The sequence below is a fragment of the Mauremys reevesii genome, linkage group 9 (assembly GCF_016161935.1).
Source record: "Mauremys reevesii isolate NIE-2019 linkage group 9, ASM1616193v1, whole genome shotgun sequence".
Classification (NCBI taxonomy): domain Eukaryota; kingdom Metazoa; phylum Chordata; order Testudines; family Geoemydidae; genus Mauremys; species Mauremys reevesii.
This window is the reverse complement of record NC_052631.1, coordinates 54542242-54566677: the sequence shown is the minus strand read 5'-3', so window position 1 is coordinate 54566677 and position 24436 is coordinate 54542242. Positions and strand designations below refer to the sequence as shown.

General features: G+C 46.5%; 1 protein-coding gene across 1 annotated transcript; it reads right to left on the bottom strand.

Annotated features, from left to right (window-relative positions):
* Window positions 1-96: 96 nt before the first annotated feature.
* TM4SF19 (transmembrane 4 L six family member 19) lies at window positions 97-24215 on the bottom strand. Its single transcript, XM_039489115.1, has 6 exons — window positions 23961-24215; window positions 17647-17843; window positions 15715-15792; window positions 3679-3848; window positions 2687-2876; window positions 97-944 (listed from the first exon to the last, which is right to left on the bottom strand). Exons 2-5 carry the CDS (start codon window positions 17821-17823, stop codon window positions 2687-2689), a joined length of 615 nt encoding a protein of 204 aa, XP_039345049.1. The 5' UTR covers window positions 17824-17843; window positions 23961-24215; the 3' UTR covers window positions 97-944.
* Window positions 24216-24436: the final 221 nt, after the last annotated feature.

Genomic DNA, 24436 nt, shown 5'->3' with positions numbered 1-24436 from the left:
GAAGCATCCAGAAGGCTCCAACTCAGTTTGTCTAAATGCAGATTTATTAGATAAATTAATAAATTAAAAGACAGTGAAAAAATAAACCACATTTTGGACTAATGTCACGATAAATATCGCTACATGGGCTACAGTCATATGGGTTGTGCAAACAGAAAAAATGGGGCTTGTGGCTATTTTGCTTTGTTATGATGAATAAAGGTCTGAAAGGTTATTGGTCCCAACTGATGCCCCCTTCCCTCTCTTTGTCCTTAGCAAAAATGTCATCTTAAGGGTCACAGGGTCCATCCATAATCTTTCTGTTAATCAGCAGCCCTCCAACAGGCCAGTTTCAAGCTACTATCCAGAGGCATTGCCTCAGCACAGACGAAACCGCAGGGTGGAAAAATCCAGATCTGATGACTCGGGATTCATTTGTTCTTCACAGCGATCCCTTGCACGTGCAGAATCTGTCGTGTCTAGTGCCCCAGGCTTGCACAGTGTTCTTCCCTTGACAAAGGGTCTGTGCATTTCCTGAATCTGGTGCTAAGGAACATCACACCATTACCAGACAAAGGTAAACAGCTAGCATGGATTATTTCCGCTTCCCCCTGGGTTTGCTCCTGTAGAAATCAGAGGGTATTCATATAATGGCCCCATCAATTCAGTACAATGTGTTCATACAGAAACTACATTGTAGCTCCATAACACAAAAGCATAAGTCTGATATCCAGCTCTAGCTGCCACCCCGGAATAAAATGGTGGCAGTGATTCTAGTGTGTATTAAATGTCCTTGTAGTGATGAACTAATATGGCTACCCAGGAGACCATGATCGGTTTAATATTTGCACGGGTGTAGCTGATGCAGGAAGCTCAAAGCTCTGGGATGATCACCCCTTTGTAAATGCCACCTCTGCTCAGCATAGCAAAATCCAGGTAACTCAGGAATCTGATGTGAACTGAACCTGCAACAAAATCAAACAGCATATCAGATTAGATGATAGCACTTTAGCCTCACCTGTAGCAGGAGGAGAGCAAGGATAGTCCATCTCTAAATGATCTGTTTCCTAGACCTAAACATCTGGCAGCTTCCCAGATGTGCTCAGAACAGCTCTCGATGGCACAGCAGTGAAAATGGCAGCAGCCAGTACATACTAGCCCTCCCACCAGTGCTAGCATCAGTGGAGCAGCCCCAGGGCAATATTGGAAGTTTGATTGCTTGAAAATCTTCAGTTTAGACAAGGTTTTACAACACCATCTGGATTTTTGTTCAGCTTTCCCTCTCTTGCCTGGTAAGGCCTGGGCATGACTGGGAAACATAGCAGGTTTGCAGAGTTAGCTTCACTCGATTGGTGTTAAGTAGGTTTTTCAAGATAGCCACAGTTAACGCTTCTAGCAAGTCAAATGATAGTGTAGGTTCCCCTCCAGTTTTAGCTTGATAAGTTCAGCATATACTAAAATTAAACGTGGCAGAATTTTTTTTTATAATTTTGATGGATGCTAATGTTTATTTCAAAGCATTTTTTTCTGATTTATATCTATTTTAACTTTCACAGTTATGCAAAATTATGGACAGTTTAAATTTTTTCCCAATTTTTATTTATTTAAATGTTAATAGTTGTGGGAAATTATGGGGGAAATTATCAGATTATAATTATTTAATGACAATAAATGGTAAAATTAAAAACTGTTAAAACAAACTGTCTCTATCACATCAAAATATACAAAATAAATATCCTTAAATCAAACTATTATGTTTTCAAGCAGTATTTTTCTTATTTTGCCTGTCTGTAAATTTCAATTATGATCGATAGGAATGTCTTTTTCATTGCTCTGTGTGTGCAATCACAGGCGGTGTGCGCATGTATGTGCACGTGTGTGTGTGCATGTGCGGGGGGGAGGGGTGTACAGTGAAATCAACATTTACTGATAAAAATTGAATCCTTCCAAGCCTACCTAAAATAGATCACCCCTTTAAATCCTCATCAAGACAAGGCCTGACATTCTACTGGCTGAATCCATCATCACATTCTTGCCTATCTCCACTAGCATTTGCCACTGGCTGAAATAAACCCTGCCTGGAAGAAATATTCAGGGAGATTTCTTTTTCTGCTACTGGGTTCCTAATGCTGGGATTGACCTAACCATGTGGGAAGAAAGGGCGGCCAAGGGAGCATGCCTCAGCCCTGTCTGAGCACTGGCTACATCTGAGCATTCCAGAGCCCCATTACACTGCACCACCACTGTGGGCCTGCAGTGAGACTATCCGTTGATCCAGTGTAGCATGGTGCACTGCAGGGTGTATCTTAGTCCAGACGCGACCCATCATCAGCTTTGAACACTACATTTCAACCCATCGCTGCCTCTCACACAGCTGGTCTATAGATAGACTCCTAATCCTTTACTCCAATCCAGTAGAAGGCAGTAACTTGGGATCAGCCAGCCATGCTCTCATACTGTCCTCCACTTCCTGTCCTGTCCACCACATTTTACCTTGCACAGATACATAACTCTACTCCCACTCTGTACAGGATCAAGTCCTTGTTGTGCATCACATCTGGGTGAAATCTCAGCAATAGGATGATGCCTTCAGGTCATGCGGGAAAGCCTGCAGGAGTTTTTGCCTGAAATCTTTGGTGGCACCATTCGCATAGGGAGGGAAGATGAGGAAAAGCAGTCACAGAGAATTATTAGGAATTGAAGTTACCTATTTGCCTTCACATAAGCCACAGAGGCATCCAAAGAAGCCATTGATGACCTGAAGAGAAGCCAGGACCATTTCGACCACGCTGATGACCAGCAGAACGGAGAACAAGTAGATGTTCCAGGCTACAACGTTTGGGGGCTCGATGCAGACTGAATTCCAGAGTGATGGGTCATACAAATAATTCTGAGCCCTTAAAGAGAGACTCTGATGAGACAGTGATAGGACAAAGACATCTGAAGGGGTGACATGCAGTTGATTGTGTAAAAAGTGTGTGGGGGGGTGTGTGTGTGTGTTCCCTTTTCACTTCACTGTGATGGATAAAGGCAGCCTGCTACTTTCGTAATTTTAAAAATAACATGAATCTGATCAGATCTTCCTTGACTTTTCTGAAGGACCTCATAGGGGTCTCAGATGTGTGTATTGTGATCTATCAGGTCTGAATTATAAAACATCAACAAATACTTCCTTCCTCCAAAACGTTCAGTAGCCTCTGAAGTTAAATAACAAAAGAAGGGAACGCTAAAGATGCCATACACTGACATCCGCTCAGCTTGAGCTCATGGGTCTTGTTAATGTAATAATTTCACTGTTTCTCCAGGCACCACCACAGAGCCATCCCAGCTAGACAGGACCTGAATTTCTAATGGAAAAAACAAGCAGGTAAAAACCCCCACCCTTAAAATCACCTTTCAGACCTGTCTTTATGTATTATAAAGCCATGAGGGAATAAGTCCCCTCCCCCCATCCCTCCATTTTCAGGTCATCTTTAGTGGCCATTCAGCCTGGACTGCTCCACTCCCTGTTTCACGGCAAGCCAGCTTGCTGTAATGCTGGTTTTACCATCAGGAGGAGAACTTCATTCTCAGTGTTACTGTCTGTTGAATGCTGAATCATTAACATTTTCCCTGAGATTGTTAGATTAAGGGAAGAGATGAAGTTTTGTGGGTATTTTAGCTCTACTGCTGCCTGGACATTGCACAAGCTCCTTCTACCTGGTGTGGAAGGCCGGGTTTTCCATGTTTACGAAAGGGTAATCCCACTGCAGGACTTCAGTCTGATTGTATAGACAGAGGGGTCCATTTGTCAAGCCCACACCTGAAAGGATAAAGCAAGCAGTAGATCCCAGCAACGCCAGCCCCGACAATACAATGGAAAGGAACATCTGTGGGTAAAAGACACAGAAACGAACTTGTAATTCCAGGTGATCATGCTTCTCTCCTCAAATGTCAGGAGTCCCGCATGGATGGACCTACCTTGGCAGAGACTGGAGCAATAAGAAACCGCCAAGGGGGCAAATGAACTCTAATGGCCTCAGATGCTGCAGTTACAACTGCTGGAAGAAGCTGGAAAACCCTTGCAGCTATTGTATAACTTCAACCAAAGGAGTCACTGCAGATGAGAGCTGTGTCTCGGCTCCTAGCCAGAGCTTCTTTACAACTGCAACATGAATCCTGATCCCCCACTGCCCTGCACCTTGCACCACTGGTTACAGCTGCGTGCCGTGGCTGCAAAACATGGACAGATCAGATCGGCAGCTTGCTGCATGCTGGAAGAAAATACACAAGGCAGAAGACCCTGTGCACTTAATCCCCTTCCAACACATTATTAGGTGCATGTGCACAGGAAGTCACTCAGAAAATAATCACATCAGTCCCATGGCTTGATCCAACACAAAGCGCTGGCAGGAGCCAAGGCTGCCATTGTGGTTCTCCTCCTCTGCTTCAACTTGCTCATCCACACTCAGACGCAAGGCACCAAGACCATTTGCAAAAGTGGCAGTTGATTGAGTGGGCCGGCTTTGCAGAGGTGCTGAGCACCCATGACTCTAGCTGGAGGTCAGGAGAGCTGCAGGTTCTCAGCACCGCTGAACATCAGGCCCAGGTGGCACCCAAATTCAGTCGCTCTTTTTGAAAGCCTGGCCTTAGTGTGCAAGATTACTGTGATGGGAGCATATGCTGCCCTGGGCAGCCTGTTTTATGCTCTCCTGGAGAGCTGGATTTGCATGAGATACCCTAGGAGAGGGCTAGGGGGCATTACCCTTCCAGCTCCTTTAGGGCAGGCACACTGGCTATTTCCCTGCCATTGTCAGGCATGGCCCTTTAAAAGGCCTAAGGATCAGAAACTCCCATCAGGATTGCAATGCCGAAAAAGGCAGGTTCCTTGCTTCTGCAGGCTAGAGGCAAACCGCAAGCTCTTGCATGGGATTTTTTTTTTTTTGTCCTGCCTAACAGAACAGCAGGTGGGGTCGGAGCAGTGAAAATAACGTTCCAGCTCTTGTGAAAATAACATTCAGATCTGCATCGGAGAAAGGGCTGTGACCTTTTTACCATTAGAGACCCAGCACCCTCAACCTGCCGGGTGGGTGCGGAGATGCAGATAAAAGGGAACTTGCAAAACAGGGACTTAGCTTACCGAGCAGCCCATCATCATTCTCATCCAAAACCTCCTATGCTCGGGGCTGTTAGTAAAATATAGAGGCAGAACGTGAATCGCTGGGTTGGTGGCATGTGGTCCCTACCCCACACAAACACGCTGACTGCAAGTCTCTGGTGCTGTGCAATTCACACCACAGTGCACAAAGGGAGGGCAAAAAAGCCATGGGACCAGCCAGACGTGGTACCAATCTGGCCAGGGCCGCCCAGAGGATTCAGGGGACCTGGGGCAAAGCAATTTCGGGGGCCCCTTCCATAAAAAGAAATTGCAATACTATATTCTCATGGGGGCCCCTGCGGGGCCTGGGGCAAATTGCCCCACTTGCTCCCTCCGCCACGGGCAGCCCTGGGAAAAATAAACCTTCTGCATCTCAGCATAAACCCAGTTTTGAGAAAACTTCTTTACAAGGTATCACTGGTTCTCAGCATCAGCTAGTGCTAAAAGGCACTAAAGCTCATTACAAGCGTTGGACAAATATTTTCCATCAAAACTTTTTGGATTGAAAACTAGGGGTTTTTAAAAAGCAGAAAAAAATCACGGACAATGTCTGCTTTCCTTCAAAATTTGCTGTGGCTTTTTAATTGAAAAGCTGAAATTAGCCTGCCAAAACCTGAATATGGTTTGGGGTTTCAGAAATGTGTAGCCAAATATTTGCTGCTTGCTGTGTTTGATTGTTTAAAGAAACAATAAAAAAATTCTGCTTTAAAAAAAAACCAAAACTTTTGAACCACCTCAGCTTCTGACCTGAGCCCATCCAGTCAGAGATTTTTCCAGGTTTCTGATACTCTGATGGCTTCCTTGACTTATATCTGTCTCCATAACTTTGGGTTCATTTAGGTTAGAACATAAGAACAGCCATACTGGGTCAAACCAAAGGTCCATCCACCCCAGTATCCTGCCTACCGACAATGGCCAATGCCAAGTGCCCCAGAGGGAGTGAACCTAACAGGTAATGATCAAGTGAACTCTCTCCTGCCATCCATCTCCACCCTCTGACAAACAGAGGCTAGGGACACCATTCCTTACCCATCCTAGCTAATAGCCATTAATGGACTTAACCTCCATGCATTTATCTGTTTCCTAGAGACTGGCTCCATGGGGTCCCTCACAAACTGGAGACGGTTACTGTGGGTTTGTCTTTAGTATAGCTTATGTACATACTCCACGAACTGATCATTTAAGCTTGTTCCAGAATCTGGGATGAGCCTATGTTGTGAAAACTGAAATGCTCAAAATAGCACATGCATGTGAATGGACACAGGGTGCTAAAATTAAATTAACCCAGGGGATCTCAAACTGGGGGTCGGGAGTTACAAGAAGTGGAAGATTGGACAAATAACCAGGGAGGAGTATAAAAATATTGCTCAGGCATGCAGGTGTGAAATTAGGAAGGCCAAATCACACTTGGAGTTGCAGCTAGCCAGAGATGTTAGGAGTAACAAGAAGGGTTTCTTTAGGTAAGTTAGCAACAGGAAGAAAGTCAAGGAAAGTGTGGGCCCCTTGCTGAATGAGGGAGGGAACCTAGTGACGGAGGATGTGGAGAAAGCTAGTGTACTCAATGCTTTTTTTGCCTCTGTCTTCACAGACAAGGTCAGCTCCCAGACAGCTGCACTCTGCAGCACGGTATGGGGAGGAGGTGACCAGCTCTCTGTGGAGAAAGTAGTAGTTCGGGACTATTTAGGAAAGCTGGACGAGCACAAGTCCATGGGGCTGGATGCGCTGCATCCGAGGGTGCTAAAGGAGTTGGCCGATGAGATTGCAGAGCCATTGGCCATTATCTTTGAAAAATCATGGCGATCGGGGGAGGTCCTAGACGACTGGAAAAAAGCTAATGTAGTGCCCATCTTTAAAAAAGGGAAGAAGGAAGATCCAGGGAACTACAGGCCAGTCAGTCTCACCTCAGTCCCTGGAAAAATCATGGAACAGGTCCTCAAGGAATCAATCCTGAACCACTTAAAGGAGGGGAAAGTGATCAGGAACAGTCAGCATGGATTCACCAAGGGAAAGTCATGCCTGACTAACCTAATTGCCTTCTATGATGAGATAACCGGCTCTGTGGATGTGCTATTTCTGGACTTTAGCAAAGCTTTTGATACAGTATCCCACAGTATTCTTGCCAGCAAGTTAAAGAAGTCTGGGCTGGATGAATGGACGGTAAGGTGGATAGAAAACTGGCTAGATGGTCGGGCTCAACGGGTAGTGATCAATGGTTCCATGTCTAGTTGGCAGCCGGTATCAAGTGGAGTGCCCCAAGGGTCGGTGCTGGGGCCGGTTTTATTCAATATCTTCATTAACAATCTGGAGGATGGTGTGGACTGCACCCTTAGCAAGTTTTCAGATGACACTAAACTGGGAAGAGTGGTTGATACGCTGGAGGGTAGGGATAGGATACAGAGGGACCTAGACAAATTAGAGGATTGGGCCAAAAGAAATATGATGAGGTTCAACAAGGACAAGTGCAGAGTCCTGCACTTAGGACGGAAGAATCCCATGCACTGTTACAGACTAGGGACCGAATGGCTGGGCAGCAGTTCTGCAGAAAAGGACCTAGGGGTTACGGTGGATGAAAAGCTGAATATGAGTCAACAGTGTGCCCTTGTTGCCAAGAAGGCTAATGGCATTTTGGGTTGTATAAGTAGGGGCATTTCCAGCAGATCGAGGGATGTGATCATTCCCCTCTACTCAGCACTGGTGAGGCCTCATTTGGAGTACCGTGTCCAGTTTTGGGCCCCACACTACAAGAAGGATGTGGATAAATTGGAGAGAGTCCAGCAGAGGGCAACAAAAATGATTAGGGGGCTGGAGCACATGACTTATGAGGAGAGGCTGAGGGAACTGGGATTGTTTAGTCTGCAGAAGAGAAGAATAAGGGGGGATTTGATAGCTGCTTTCAACTACCTGAAAGGGGGTTCCAAAGAGGATGGATCTAGACTGTTCTCAGTGGTAGAAGATGACAGAACAAGGAGTAATGGTCTCAAGTTGCAGAGGGGGAGGTTTAGGTTGGACATTAGGAAAAACTTTTTCACTAGTAGGGTGGTGAAACACTGGAATGGGTTACCTAGGGAGGTAGTGGAATCTCCTTCCTTAGAGGTTTTTAAGGTCAGGCTTGACAAAGCCCTGGCTGGGATGATTTAGTTGGGTTTGGTCCTGCTTTGAGCAGGGGGTTGGACTAGATGACCTCCTGAGGTCCCTTCCAACCCTGAGATTCTATGATTCTATGACCCCTCAGGGGGTCATGAGGTTATTACTGGGGGTCGCAAGCTGTCAGCCTCCATCTCAAACCCCGCTTTGCCTCCAGCCTTTATAATAGTGTTAAATATATTAAAATGTGTTTTCAATTTATAAGGGGGGGGGATTGCACTCAGCGGTTTGCTATGTGAAAGGGATCACCAGGACAAAAGTTTGAGAACCACTGAATTAACCCCTCTGGAGCCTCAGGGAATGCAGGGAAGGGTGGGGGGGTTTCCCTTGGTAGGGTTGGGAAGGAGCTAAGTGGTGTAGGATATTGCTCTTCTCATGTGATCCCTCCCCCAGTGGCTAATTTTAAATGAAGCTACCCTCCCCTGACATGAATCTCTCTATGGCACTGAAATTAAATATAGACTATAATTTGGCATTTGAGAAGTGAAAGGGATGGTAGCCCTAATGGAAAACCTAACAGCTTGGCTCTTCTGCAAGCCTCAAATTGCTGAATGAGGTTTAGGGTAGGGAAGGCTGTGCCTCCCAAACAGCCTGGCCCTGCCCCCTATCTGACCCCCACCCACTTCCTGTCCCCCAACTGCCTGCCCCCCTCAGAATCTCCGACCCATCCTGCTCCTTGCCCCTCACCGTCCCCCAGAGACCCGCCCCCAACCACCAACCCGGGACCCCACCCCTGCTCCCTGTCTCCTGACTGCCCCGACCCCTATCCACACCCCCCCCCACTGAGTCCTGACAGACCCCCAGAACGCCCACGATACAACCCCCCCATTCCCTGTCCCCCCCACCTCTGCCCCCTTCCTGTCCCCTGACTTTCCCTGGGACTCCCTGCCCCTTATCCACCTCCCCGGCCTCTTACCCCCGGCTCCCCCCTCTCACGGAGCCTCAGCGCATCCAGGAGCATCCCTGAGCCGCATGGTAAGGAGGTGGGGCTGCGAGCTCCAGTGGGGCCTGAGCTTCCTCTGCTCGGCCTGGAGCTCGCAGCCTCGCCCCCTTACTACGCGGTTCTGAGCGGGGAGGAGCTCAGGGGCCCCACCGGAGCCACACTGCAGCTGTTCAGGTATCTCCTGGATGCGCTAAGGCTCTGGGTGAGGGGCAGAGGTGGGGTCGAGAGGGGGCCGGGGCGGGAGCCTCAGCTGTTCTCTTGTGGGCCCCTGCGGAGCCTGGGACAAATTGCCCCACTTGCCCCCCCCCGGGCAGCCCTGGATCTGGCCCCCATTACTGGAGTAGCTGAGCCCCCCACACGCTGCAATGGTTTTAGCCTCCATGCCCCTGTGAGGCCGGGATGATCCCTAGTTCATAGAGGAGGAATGGCAGCCCAGAGGCATTCAGCGATTTATCCAAGCTCACACAAGAAGCAGGGCTGACAAAAGGGAACCCCCCAAAATGCCTGTAACTGATGTGAAATGGGAGGGGGTGGGGCCTCAGAAAACATGGTGTATGGGGCCCCAAATTTCCCTTGATGGGCCTGACAGGGAGTTAGGGTTGACAACTTTCTACTCCCACAAAACTGAACATCCTTGCCCTGCCCCCTGCCCCACCCCTTATCCGAGGCCCCGCCCCGTTTACTCATCACCCCCCCTCTGTCACTCACTCTCCCCATCCTCACTCACTCACTCATTCATTTTCACTGGGCTGGCTCAGGGGATTGGGGTGCAGAAGGGGTTGAGGGCTGTGGCTGGGGGTGCGGGCTTTGGGGTTCAGCCAGGGATGAGGGGTTTGGGGTTCACAAGGGGGCTCTGGGCTGTGGGGTAGAGCCGAGAGGTTTGCAGTATGGGAAGGGGCTCCAGGCAGGGGGTTGGTGTGTGGGAGGGGGAACAGTCTCTGTGCTGGGGATGTGGGTTCCAGGGTGGGGCCAGAATTGAGGGGTTCAGGGTATGGGATGGGGCTCCAGGATGGGGCAAGGGGTTGGGGTATGGGGGGGTGAGGGCTCTGGCTGGGGGTGCAGGCTCTGGTGTGGGGCCAGGAATGAGGGGTTTGGGGTGTAGGAGGGTGCTCTGGGCTGGGATTGAGGAGTTAAGATGGCAGGAGGGGGATCAGGGCTGGGGCAGGGGGTTCGGGCATGGGAGGGAGTCCGCTGTGCAGGCTCTGGGTGGCGCTTACCTCAAGCAGCTCCTGGAAGCAGCGTCTTGTCCCTTCTCAAGCTCCTTGGCAGAGGCACAACCAGGAGGCTCTGCGTGCTGCCTCGTCCACAGGTGCCACCCCCGCAGTTCCCATTGGCCACGTTTCCCAGCCAATGGGAGCTGCAGAGCTGGCACTTGGGGTGGGTGCAGCATGCGGAGCCCCCTGGCTGCCCCTATGTGTAAGAGCCAGAGGAGGGACACGATGCTGTTTCCAGAAGCCGCGTAGAGCCACGGCAGGCAGGGAGCCTTTCTTAGCCCTGCTGCACTTTTAACAGCCTGGTCAGTGGTGCTGACCGGAGCCGTCAGGGTCCCATTTCGATCAGGTGTTCCAGTCAAAAACCAGATACCTGGCAACCCTACAGGGAGTCCAGGGCGGAGCAAGCAGCTGAACCCAGGTCTTTCAAGTTCCAGGCTAGTGCTCTAATCACTGGATCACCCTTCCTCTCTTTGTCACATAATTGCTGCTTATTGAGCTGTCTCACTCCCCATCTAAACAATGGACTGTTTGGAACATAAACCAAGGAATTTTTCTTTCTACTTGTCTGCAAAACGTCTCATTCCCTTCCAGGGCTATGCTAACACAGCACTGTTAAATATGGGGGCCTGGTGACAGAGGGGTGAGGCCTGTTAACTCTGGAACTGTGGGTCTGGAGCAGTGATTTCCCTACACCCCCCCTGAATTTCCCCAATACCCCCCCAGTTTTGTGAACTAGTTACATGCCAAACCTGGTGGCTGAACTTTGCGACTTTTTCCTCACCCACAACTATTTCACATTTGTGGACAATATATACCTTCAAGTCAGTGGCACTGCTATGGGTACCCGCATGGCCCCAAAGTATGCCAACATTTTTATGGCTGATTTAGAACAACGCTTTCTTAGCTCTCATCCCCTAACACCCCTACTCTACTTGCGCTACATTGATGACATCTTCATCATCTGGACCCATGGAAAAGAAGCCCTTGAGGAATTCCACCATGATTTCAACAATTTCCATCCTACTATCAACTTCAGCCTGGACCAGTCTACACAAGAGATCCACTTCCTAGACACTACAGTGCAAATAAGGGATAGTCACATAAACACCACCCTATACCGGAAACCTACTGACCTCTATACTTATCTACATGCCTCCAGCTTTCATCCAAACCACATCACACGATCCATTGTCTATAGCCAAGCTCTAAGATACAACCACATTTGTTCCAATCCCTCAGACAGAGATAAACACCTACAAGATCTCTATCAAGCATTCTTAAAACTACAATACCCACCGGCTGAAGTGAAAAAACAGATTGACAGAGCCAGAAGAGTACCCAGAAGTCACCTACTACAAGACAGGCCCAACATAGAAAATAACAGAATGCCACTGGCCGTCACCTTCATCCCCCAACTAAAACCTCTCCAGCACATCCTCAAAGATCTACAACCTATCCTGAAAGATGATCCCGCACTCTCACAGATCTTGGGAGACAGACCAGTCCTCGCTTACAGGCAGCCCCCCAACCTGAAGCAAATACTCACTACAGAACAAAAACACTAACCCAGGAACCTATCTTGCAACAAAGCCCAATGCCAAATCTGTCCACATATCTATTCAAGTGACACCATAATAGGACCTAATCACATCAGCCACGCCATCAGGGGCTCGTTCACCTGCACATCTACCAATGTGATATATGCCATCATGTGCCAGCAATGCCACTCTGCCATGTACATGGCCAAACCAGAGAGTCTACGCAAAAGAATAAATGGACACAAACCTGACAACAGAAATCATAACATTCAAAAAACAGTAGGAGAACACTTCAACCTCTCTGGCCATTCAGTAACAGATTTAAAGGTGGCAATTTTGCAACAGAAAAGCTTCAAAAACAGACTCCAACTAGAAACTCCTGAACTTGAATTAATATGCAAACTAGATACAATCAATTTAGGCTTAAATAGAGACTGGGAATGGCTGAGCCATTACACACATTGAATCTATTGCCCCATGTTAAGTATCCTCACACCTTCTTGTCAAACTGTCTTAAATGGGCTATCTTGATTATCATTACAAAAGTTTTTTTTCTCCTGCTGACAATAGCACATCTTAATTAATTAGCCTCTTAGAGTTGTTTGGACAACTCCCACTTTTTCATGTTCTCTGTATGTATATATATCTCCTCACTATAAATTCCATTCTATGCATCCGATGAAGTGGGCCCACAAAAGCTTATGCTCAAATACATTTGTTAGTCTCTAAAGTGCCACAAGTACTCCTGTTCTTTTTGCGGATACAGACTAACAGGGCTGCTACTCTGAAACATGCTGATTTAGTGACTGTTTGGAAATTTGAATTGAAATTGAAACATTAATAAACACTTTAAAAGCATATACAGTGTATGATAAAAAATACGTGTATCTGAAAGTATAATATATTTGAAAAGTGTGAACATAGACTAACTTCCTTATAGAGCTGTTGTTTTTTATGACAATGTCAATGCATTCATTTCGGTGATGTTGGCCAACCCAATAATTTCAAATGATGATTTGTAAGCAAAGTCTAAATGAGCTCTCCCTGACAGCTAATGATGAGCTGGGGCGAAAGGCTTCAGGACCAGATTGTATTTACATTCACACCTAATCTACCCAGGTATCCAGCAAACAGAGTTGTGTTGCCCAAGTGATAGATTTTGGCTGGGGTTGAGTTACAAATCACTTGAATGCAGGGGGTGAGGGGTTGAGAATTAAATGTTTTTCTTATTGTATGAGTAAAGGGCAGTAGAACTGTACTTAGCCTGTGCTGATTGAGGGCATCAAAAGAGAGGGTGAGGACCTGTCCCTCTCCACTGTTTAAAGACAGAGCTGATTAGGCTCCATAGATAGTCTTTTGTTCTGTTAAGTGACCACTGCAGCTGAAATCACTGATAATCAAGTCTAAATGCTTAGTCCTGCTGTGGGGACAGTGTTCCTGTGGGGACAGTGTTTTTGTGTAAGACACAGCCCAGATTACACTAGCAGCGAGGTTCCCCCACTGAGAGCTCAGCTGAAATCACTGAGAGCTGGTGGAACCTCAAGAGACCAACTCGCAGAGGTCACAGTGGCAGGTGGCAGCAGAAGGTGACTGCGCAGGGCCATTGGCAACAGAGTGGTGGAGTGAATAGTAGCACAATGAACAGCCGTGGCCAGAGCGAACAGTGAGCAGCTGGAGGAATGAGCAAGGTGCCTTCTTGCCTCCCACCTGAGAGGTGTACTTACGTGAAAGCACCTCTGAACGCTGAGTCTCCACTGACCAAGGACAACACCGGTGAGTGGGGTGCAGTGGAGGGAAAAGTGAGGGGCACATTAAATAAACATTTGTTTGTTGGACTATATTTTAGTCACTTTGCTCCAGAATGCTAGATTTGTGACTGGGAATGGAAACTTATATAAATATGTTTCCTAGTAGGCCTAGATTTTTAAAATGCATTATTTGCCAATGTTGCTATCTCACATCATTGATATCTTGAGAGGTCATTATGTTGGGGAGTTTCTGTACTAAACATTTTTATTATTATAATTAATTTTTACATAAGAATGGCCATACTGGGTCAGACCAATGGTCCATATAGCCCAGTATCCTGTCTTCCGACAGTGGTCAAGGCCAGGTGCTTCAGAGGGAATGAACAGAACAGGTAATCATCAAGTGTTCCATCCCCTGTTGCCCACTCCCAGCTTCTGGCAAACAGGCTAGAGACACTCAGAGCATGGTGTTGCATCCCTCCCCATCCTGGCTAATAGCCACTGATGGACCTATTCTCCAGGAATTTATCTAGTTCTTTTTTTAATTCTGTTATAGTTTTAGTCTTCACAGCATCCCCTGGCAAAGAGTTCCATGGGTTGACTTTATGTTGTGTGAAGAAGTACTTCCTTTTGTTTTTTTAAAACCTGCTGCCTATTAATTTCATTGGGTGACTGCTAGTTCTTGTGTTATGTGAAGGATTAAATAACATTTCCTTATTCACTTTCTTCACACCAGTCAAGATTTTATAGACCTCTATCATATCCCCCCTTAGTCGTCTCTTTTCTAAGCTGAAAATTCCCAGTCACTTTAATTTCTCCTCCTGTTTCATACCCCTTATCATTTTAGTTGCCCATCTCTGTACCTTTTCCATTTCCAATATATCTTTTTTGGGATGGGGTGACCAGATCTGCACACAGTATTCAAGGTGTACACATACCATGGATTTATATAGAGGCAATATGATATTTTCTGTCTTATTATCTATCCCCTTCTTAAAAAAGCAAAAGTTTCAGAGTAGCAGTCGTGTTAGTCTGTATCTGCAAAAAGAACAGGAGTACTTGTAGCACCTTAGAGACTAACAAATTTATTTGAGCATAAGCTTTCATGGGCTACAGCCGATGAAGTGGGCTGGAGCCCACAAAAGCTTATGCTCAGATAAATTTGTTAGTCTCTAAGGTGCCACAAGTACTCCTGTTCTTTTTAAAAAACAAACAGAATGTTGGGAATCATTGACTGCCGCTGCACATTGAGTGGATGTTTTCAGAGAGCTATCCACAATGACTCCAAGATCTCTTTCTTGAGTGGGAACAGCTAATTCAGACTCCTTCATTTTGTATGTATAGTTGAGATTGTTTTCCAATGTGCATTACTTTGCATTTATCAACATTGAATTTCATCTGCCATTTTTGTTGCTCAGTCACCCAGTTTTGTGAGATCCCTTTGTAGCACTTCGCAGTGTGCCTGGGACTTCACTATCTTGAGTAGTTTTGTATCATCTGCAGATTTTGCCACCTCACTGTTTACCCATTTTTCCAGATCATTTATGAGTATGTTGAACAGTAATGGTCCCAGTACCGAACCCTCTGGGATACCACTATTTATCTCTCTCCATTCTGAAAACTGATAATTTATTCCTACCCTTTGTTTCTCATCTTTTAACCAGTTACTGATGCATGAGAGGACTTCCCTCTTATCCCATGATGGCTTACTTTTCAAAAGTCAATTTAAATTAAATACATTTTTTTAAAAAAAGTTATGATTTTAGAAATCTAGGCCTGTTATATGTTTTGGTGTAACTTGCATTATCCTTATGTTAAATGTTTTGTTAGGATAATGCAAATTTACTTTATTCATATCTCTTGTATATATATCTCATTGGTCCTGACACCTCCCCCTGTAAATTCGAACACCCCCCCTAATTTCAATTCCTGGGGAAACCACTGGTCTGGAGTCTGGTTCTGCAGCCAAAATAAGAACATTTTCCACATGTCAAAGGAATCTCTGTCTTACATTCCGGCAAGTTCCACAGTCGGAGGAACGGCCACAGCGCCACCCAACAGCCGTGATCTGAGTTGCAGCCAGAAGAACCTGAGAGAGCAGAAAACGATTCAGGATGAATGGTACAATCCAATCTGCTGGCACCAAGAGCTGGCAGTGAGTTCCTTCCCTTATTCAGCATGGAACTTTTATGAACTACCCTTCATCCCAGTCTTAAAGACCCCAAATCCTGCAACGAGACCTGTGGACAGATCCTCATACCTAAGCAGAGCACCATTGAAGTCATTCATGGAGGTTTTGGAGGGTGCTGTGCTCCTTGTGGAATTAGAGCTAAAGTTAGAACCCTGGCAATAGGCTGTACCACGTTTATCTGTCTGCAACTTCTAGGTGCCTGGTTATGCCCGTGTGCTTTGCTTTTAGAATAAATGTTTTGCTGCATATAGAAAATTAGAAATGTCAGAAGGACCAGCATTTAAAAGCCGTTATCCACCACCAGCTCTTTATTCTGTGTTTGTACAGAGCCCTGCGCCTAGTCCTGGGCTGTAACTAGGGCTCCTAGGAGCTACAGTAATACAAATAAACCATAACAAATTGGTGTATGCAAAATGCAAGATGAATTCCCAGTGAAATAGAACTGGGATTACAGACACCTGAGTTCTATTACCAGGGCTTTGTCAATGACAAAATCACTTAATGTCTATGTGCCTCAGTTATGAACATAACACATGCCTTTAGAGCAGCCGGCGATACAAGGTGGAACCCTGGACTCACTGAAGTCTATGGAAATTTTGCCAAAGACATCAATGAGGCCACATAAAGTGATTTTCCTCTAACTGACGGGGTTCAGAGCAAAGCGTGGCGTTTCTGGAGCAACTTTCTTGGAAGATAATGATCATTTGACTCAGTGGCCTGATGTGTCACCATGAACCTGGCTAGGCCCCAAAATGGTCTCATTGGAAAGCAGCATGGAGAAGTTTGGATTAGCAAATACAGAAATTACTAGCACCAAGTAGATGGGCAAAATGGCAACACAGCATGGGCTGCGGGTACCATAGGCTGAGGGAGGCTGTGCCTCACCAAACAGCCAGGCGTGGCCTCGCCCATGCTCTGCCCCCAGGTCCTCTGCTTCTGCTCTGCAGCCCGGCTCCAGGGGCTGGGACCGCGCCACCCACCCTCCTGTCGCTCCAGGGCTTGGGAGGGAGGGCTGCAGTGGCACTGTCTGCCCTCCCTGGGTGGGTGGCTGTGGTGGTGGGGCTCTGGGATCTGGCAGAAGGGGCAGAAGGGGTGGTGTCTGGGGCAGAAGGGACGGGGCTGAGGGCTAGCCTCCCCCAGCCGGTGGTTCATGTGCCACCCATGAGACATGGAAGTGATTCTTGCTAATGGTCATTATACCAACTAAGGACATTATGGGGGAAAGGACTAATTATTTTAATCTGTTAACTGTTCCAAGAGGTTTGTAAATATGTGATTTTCTATCTGAATTTTCTTTTCTGTTACCCTTAGGACTTGATCCAAAGCCTGTTAAAGCCGAGGTGAGTCTTTCAGCTGACTTCAGGTCAGGCCCTACACAGTATGTAGGTATGAGAAGTATGTTAGTGTCAGACACCAGTATACAAAGCCCTGAGGAAAAAGGGGATGTACTGACATCCAGTCTGCCCTGCTGTCTAACACAGCCCATAGAATGTCAGCCAGGGGTTCTAGCATGGAGCCCAACACTTCCCCAGCTTACCAACATCCCCATTTCTCAGGTGGGGAAACGGAGGCACAGAGCAGGGAATGGGCTTGCCGAAGGTCACCCAGGAGGCCAGTGGTATCATGCCCTACCCACTGGACACACTGTGTCCAGGTCTTGGTCCTGTGACTTCTTTGGTGAATGTTCTGTCCAAGACAGTGCACACATGCTGAGGGAAAGGGAAAGGAGGGCAAAGGAGTCACACCACTTACAATTATGCCTCCTCCCCAGACTCCTGGCACTTGCATAGCCTGTTTGGTGATGTGGCCCTCCTTCACATAGCTCCACGTCCAGCTGGGGAAGAGGAGGAGCACGTTGGCAGCAATGGAAAGCACACCCAAGGCAATGAGGCATGGGCCCAGAATCCGAGTGCACTTCCCTACGCACATTGTCGTCAAGCCAGTGAGTCCTGCACAGAGGGGAGGGGGAAAAGGAATGATTGGATTTCACACACTCTGGGCCAGATCCTCATTGGTAGAAGGAAGCGTAGCACCAATGACTTCTGCAGAGCTTTGCTGAGGCTAGGACTCCCCTTCTGGGTTTGTATGACATCTAAATGCCATTTCTAAGACTTACTCAGGTACTTAAGCCATGGGCACTTGCCTCTTTGCTTGCTATTAAGGTCATGTCTGCCTTCTCGCTAGGGCTGGATGGTTTTGCTCTAGCTGCATGTACCTGGGTAAAAGCATTGCCATAACTATGGTAAAGCATCGACAATAAAGAGCTGTATATACTCAACGTATTTCCGCTTTGTTCCCACTCTCCATCCTCAGGCCTACTGCTGGCTAGCACAAGGGAGAACAAGGGAGACATCAAATGCTTTCGAAAACTTGGCCTCTTTATTTTGGTGAGCTCTCAAAATCCAACCCAATGATGAGTTCTGACAGGGGCAATGGAAGCTCCCTAAAAGTGTGGGGGCCACCAGTGCCTGAAATGAGGCCCCACCCTTGCGCTGCCCCTTCCCCCAAGGCCCCACCCTTGCACTGCCTCTTCCCCCAAACCCCCCCCTTCCTCCTCCTCTCTGCTCCCTCCCTCTTGGCCAGTACAAAGTGGGAGGGCATAGCCCTCATACTTTAAAAAGTGATGGGGCCATGGCCCCCTGGTCCCCCCTGTTCTGGTGCCCTTGAGTTCTGAGCACTTGAAAAATCTGGAGCCTAGTGTATAGCTTCCATCTGAAAAATTTCTCTAACAAGGATAGGAATAGCCCTTTTTCTGCACATCATGAGAAAAATTAACCTCCAAGAGATTTAAGCTGTTAGATTGAGTGTGCCCTTTCCTGAAATCTATCAGCTATGACCGGGCATACCAAATATAGTAGAGAAAATATTTGGTCATTAAAGCAAAACCTCTTCATCTTTCATGACACAAAGGGTATGTCTTCACAACTGGCCGGATCGGTGGGCAACAATCGATCTACCGGGGATCAATTTATCGCATCTAATCTAGACGTGATAAATCGACCCCCGAGCGCTCTCCCATCAACTCCTGTATTCCAGCTCGGCGAGAGGCGCAGGCAGAGTCGACGGGGGACTGGCAGCAGTCAACTCACCGCAGTGAAGACACCATGGTAAGTTGATCTAAGTACGTTGACTTCAGCTACATTATTCACGTAGCTGAAGTTGCATAACTTAGATCAATCCTCCCCCCCCACCACCACCCCAGTGTAGACCAGGCCAAATATACCATGGATAAAGAGACATAATTCATAACTAATCTAAAAAACCTGGCCCTAGGATGAGAGGGGTGACCTTCTGGTGCAATACTGAGACATCTAATTTAGACAACTTTTTAAAGGATATGAAAATATGAAAACATCTGCCCAAGAACAGCAATAAGTCAACACTACCAGATTGCTACTAATCAACACCTAGCTCTTCCCTCGCACTTTGCAGCCAGAGTGCTCAGCGCACTTCACAAAGGAGGTGAGCACCATCATCCCATTTCACAGAGGAAGAAATAGAGGCACAGAAAGGTGCAGTGATTGCCAAAGGCCATTCAAAGTTGAGAATAATACTTAGATCACCAGGATCTCAGTACCTGGGTTTAAGCAGCTTCTGCTGTTACAGCAAGCTAAGAAAGGAGCCCAACATGGCCAGATTCTACTGGCCAGCACTGGGAATAGTTGGAGGCTTTCTTTCAAGTGGGGGCTAAGACTGAAAGATATTGATCTGCACCCAAGTTGGCTCCTGGGTAGATTCTTGGATTTCCAAACCAATTAAATGGTACATTTTGCCATCCATAAAGACAGCTGAACAAATCTTTGTATCTATCAGGGGCTATTGCACAGATCTTGTAAATATATTGCAGTGGGATTGCAACTTTAGTAACGTCCCAGATCAGGGAGACCATTTCTTGACAAAAACCCCACATAGCTTATGAAAAAGCAAGAATATATTTAAATAATCCCCTCTTGAAACTCACATCCCAGGCAGAGAAAGGTAAGTATCTCTCATAAAATCAACAAGCTTTGCTGGAGTGAGAAACGCCTTAGATAGGAACTTAAAACATGATCTCCACAGCCTTGTGGTCAAAATTTTGTTTGTCTCCCCAGATGTCTTACAGTTTGAGAACAACAGATGAGAGAGGGCCAGAAAAGGAACTCACTGTTTACATTAAGATCTCCAGGGTAGGGACTGTCTCTTACATGTGTTTGTAAAGTGCCTAGCATGCTGGGGCTCTGATCTCGGTTGGGGGCTGTAGTCACTACCCTGGTTTTTTATTGGCCTTCCTCTGCAGCATGGGGTAGCAGGTTTAAACTAATGTAAATGGTGAATTCTTTGTAACTTGAAGTCTTTAAATCATTATGTGAAGACTTCAGTAACTCAGCTAGAGGTTAGGGATCTATTACAGGAGTGGGTGGGTAAGGCTCTGTGGCCTGCAATGTGCAGGAGGTCAGACTAGATGATCATGATGGTCCCTTCTGGTCTTAAAGTCTATTTATTATCCCTGTGTTGGTCCAACCAAGAGATCTTCTCCAGAGCAGTTTCTACCAATTTATCAATCTCTTTACACTTGCCCCACTCTCCCGCCCTTGCTTATAATGATTAGGGTCTCCTGTGAAAGACCAGAAACTAAACCATGCAACTTTGCGAACAACCCACACAGCTCAAACAGCGAATTCTGACTGAATACTCAAAGGAACTTGTTATGAAACTGGTCATAGCAACCCATAGGTGTTTGTACAAGAACAGTTACAAATAAGAAGAAAATCATGATCTGTTCAACGTCAATATGAAAAGAGAAGGGGCAAATCTAACCAAGCTGTTTGTATTGAATACTTTGACCAGCTCCACTTAATGAGCTTTGCATTGTCTCTTCAAAATTTTACTTGGAATATATTTACAAAGTAGCAGTGAACATCATTTGGTAACATTCTGACTATTTTAATCTCATTTACACTAGTATGAATCCAGTCATGCTACTGAAGTCAACTGAGTTACCATGGATTTACATTGGTGTGGCAGATTAGAATGTGATACAGTGACTACTGAGAGTTTTGAAGCTCACTGGCCAGATTTAGTCTAAGGGACAAGTTTTCACACCAGCATATACAGTCTAAACTGGAGCTTTTGGGGAAGTGGTGGGGTTTCCAGTTTATATCTCTTTCTATCCTGTGCACGGGATATTTAGTGTTTATTTTTCAGATACATCATTTTACACAAATTCCTCTCCTAGCCACATCTTCCTAAAGTCCTCAGGCCAAATTCCACCCAGTTACACCAGAATACATTTGGAATAATTATTCATTTCAATAGAGTTTCTTCTGTTTAAACTCATGGGTGGTGGGTACCATAGGCTGGGGGAAGCTGTGCCTCCCCAAACAGCCAGGCCTGGCCCTGCCCACTCTCTGCCCTCAGGCCCTCCCTCTCTTGCTTCCCACTCTGCGTGGCTCTGTCCCTGTGCAGTGGTCCTGGCTCAGGCTGGGGCTGAGATGCCTGCCCTCTCGGTGCTCTGGGGCTGGGGCCGCGCTGCCCATCCTCCTGGCACTCTGGGGCTGGTGGTGCTAGCCTGGGGGGGGGGGAGAGATGGGAGGGGGCAGCCATGGTGGGTTGGGCTCTGGTGTGGGGAAGGCACAGAAAGGGCAGGGCCTCAGGTGGAAGGGGCAGGGCTAGGGGCTAGCCAACCCCAGCTGGCGTTTCACATGCCGCCTATGTTTAAACTTATAGATCAAAGACCAAAACTTGGCCCTACATCAGTAGAAAATGAGGGTTCCTGTCTATCGGCAATAGTTGTGTGGGTGGATCAGTATCTCAAATAACCTTTTCCCAAGCTTTTAGCATCTTCTTTGCTAATTAGAATTGCTTAATTACTAAACAATTAGTCATCATTTAGTAAGAGTAGCACAGTGTTATTTTGAAATTGGGTACTATCAATCTAGATTCACATTACTTTGTATAACAAGGAACTACAAATTATAAAGGGTCAATGCAACACCCCATTTTGGGGGTATTATAGTCAGATAAAGTTAACTTCTGAGCATTTATTGTTGCAAATAAAGTGGCAGCATACTTACAACATGCAGTGATTTTTAACTGTGGCTAGAAGTTTTGCAGACAACAGCTGCAGCAAATGAAATTCAGTCTTGCTGAGACATTCAATTAACTCACATCAGCATATGCCCATTTGGGTTAAACAGATTTCCAGTGCTTTTTATAGTATCATGCCTGAACAGTGTAGTTACTATTTAACTAATGTATTTGACGCATCTGGATTCTATGGCATTTATTGTGCAATCACAGTAAAGCAATAATTTAAAATAATTTTGCTTCAAAAAAATAGACTGAACTGGAACTGGTGAAGTGAAATTTCAGAAGTGAAAGTCGAAATAATTACCCAACAACCCCTTGTACACCTCTGAAGTCCTGCAAAACCTCAGCATCAGGGTGGAACACATCAATTTTGCAAGAGCTGAAGTGGACATCCTGCCAGAACTAAACCAGAAGGAAGTGGACATGGAACCCATCAAGCTGCCACTTACTGAGAATTCTCTTAGCCCAGCTATTTCATGTTCTAAGGAAGCTTAATATCTGAAGCCCATGCAGTGCAAAAGCCAGCCAGTGCAACTGACTAGTGATAAGCTAATCAAGTGCCAGGAAGACTCTAGAGCAACAATGCAATTTGCACATTCTAAGATTTGTGCACTATTGCTTGGGATGCTCTGCTCTCAACCCTTTGCTAATGTAAATTCACTGACACTGATGGACTTGGAGAGGGTGCTAGACTGAGAGTTGGGAGGTCCAGTGTGATTTTTGCCTCTGCTCTGCTATACCCTCTTCAGGAATTCATGTCCCCTTGTGTGCCTCTGTTTCTGCAGAATCTGTTGTTTTGCCTATTTTGATTATCATAGAATCATGGGTTTGGAAGGGACCTCAGGAGGTCATCTAGTCCAACCCCCTGCTCAAAGCAGGACCAATCCCCAGCCAGATTTTTGCCCCAGATCCCTAAATGGCCCCCGCAAGGAGTGAACTCACAACCCTGGGTTTAGCAGTCCAATGCTCAAACCACTGAGCTATCCTTCCCCCCCCCCCCTCTTTGGGGCAGGCACTATGTGTTTGAACAGCACCTAGCACAATAGGGTCCAGCTCTCGGAGTCTCTAGGCACTACCACAGTACAAGTGATAAACATCCAGTTGTTGCTTAGCCTTCCAAAGAAGCTGCTCTTCAGGGCCAAGTGTGATGTGGGCACCACCTGCTAGGAATTGGATTGAGCCCACAGGCTCATTGCACACTGGCAGTTACACATGATGGAAGGCAATGACCACTACAACCTTCCCGTTTCTTGTACAAAGGGACATCCCTCAGGATGCTTTGGAAATGGCATCAATCTCTTTCCCAGCAGAAGTTTAACTGCTTTGATTAACCTTTCCCCTCAAGCTGAAAACAGGTTCTGTGTCAGCTGATCTCATACATGACAAGCCACTGTTGGGTCACTAGAGGAGATGAAATCCACAAGGGAGAAAGATTCTACACCAGAAGTTGGCAACCTTTTAGAAGTGCTGTGCCGAGTCTTCATTTATTCACTCTGATTTAAGGTTTCATGAGCCAGTCATACATTTTAACATTTTTAGAAGGTCTCTTTCTATACATCTATAATATATAACTAAACTATTGTTGTATGTAAAGGTTTTTTAAATGTTTAAGAAGCTTCATTTAAAATTAAATTAAAATGCAGAGCCCCCCGGACTGGTGGCCAGGACCTGAGCAGTGTAAGTGCCACTGAAAACCAGCTCGCGTGCTGCCTTTGGCACATGTGCCATAGGTTGCCTACCCCTGTTCTACACCAACAATCACAAACCAACAAGCACAGATGCCCAAAGCTTGGGAATCAGTCCCAGATTGGGAACCCCAGAGAAACTCTCCACTCCCTGTAACCTTCCATTGATGTTACACCTAAGTGCTACAGTAATACAAATAAATCATCATCATCGTCATCACTCAGAGCAGATGCATTCGGTCGCTAAATCATCCTTCTCAAGTAGCCCACAGTCATATCAAATCCCAGTGAATGCTTTCCTTCTCCACTTACCTGAGAGAAATGAAGTGATGTGATGCAAAAGCAATGATTTGTCTCCCAGTACAAGGGCAGTCTCACCTGTCTCCCCCAATGGACAGTATCTAGGTTACTGGAGAGGATCTAATGAGGTTTGTTATCATCCCCAGGAAAGGCGAAGATCCCTGAAGAGTCATGGATATTGGATATTTATACGTGTTTTGACTATCAGGCTGTCTCCAGTTTTTCCCATAGATGGTCTGAAGTTCTATTCATCTGTCACCCACACACCAGTCATATGCCTCATTTCTTCCACATGACTGACAGCTCTGAAGTGGTGATGACCCATTCTCAAAAAAGGAAATGAGAATTGTTACTAAACAAGAAAGCTGCTTCCGGGTTGGGGCGGAGTGTGTGCACATTTGCATGGAATGATGTGAGCAGCCAAGAGCCAGGCAGAGAGGCTGAAGCTGATTGTCTATGCAAGGAGCTTCCCTCTGTGCCCCTGGCAT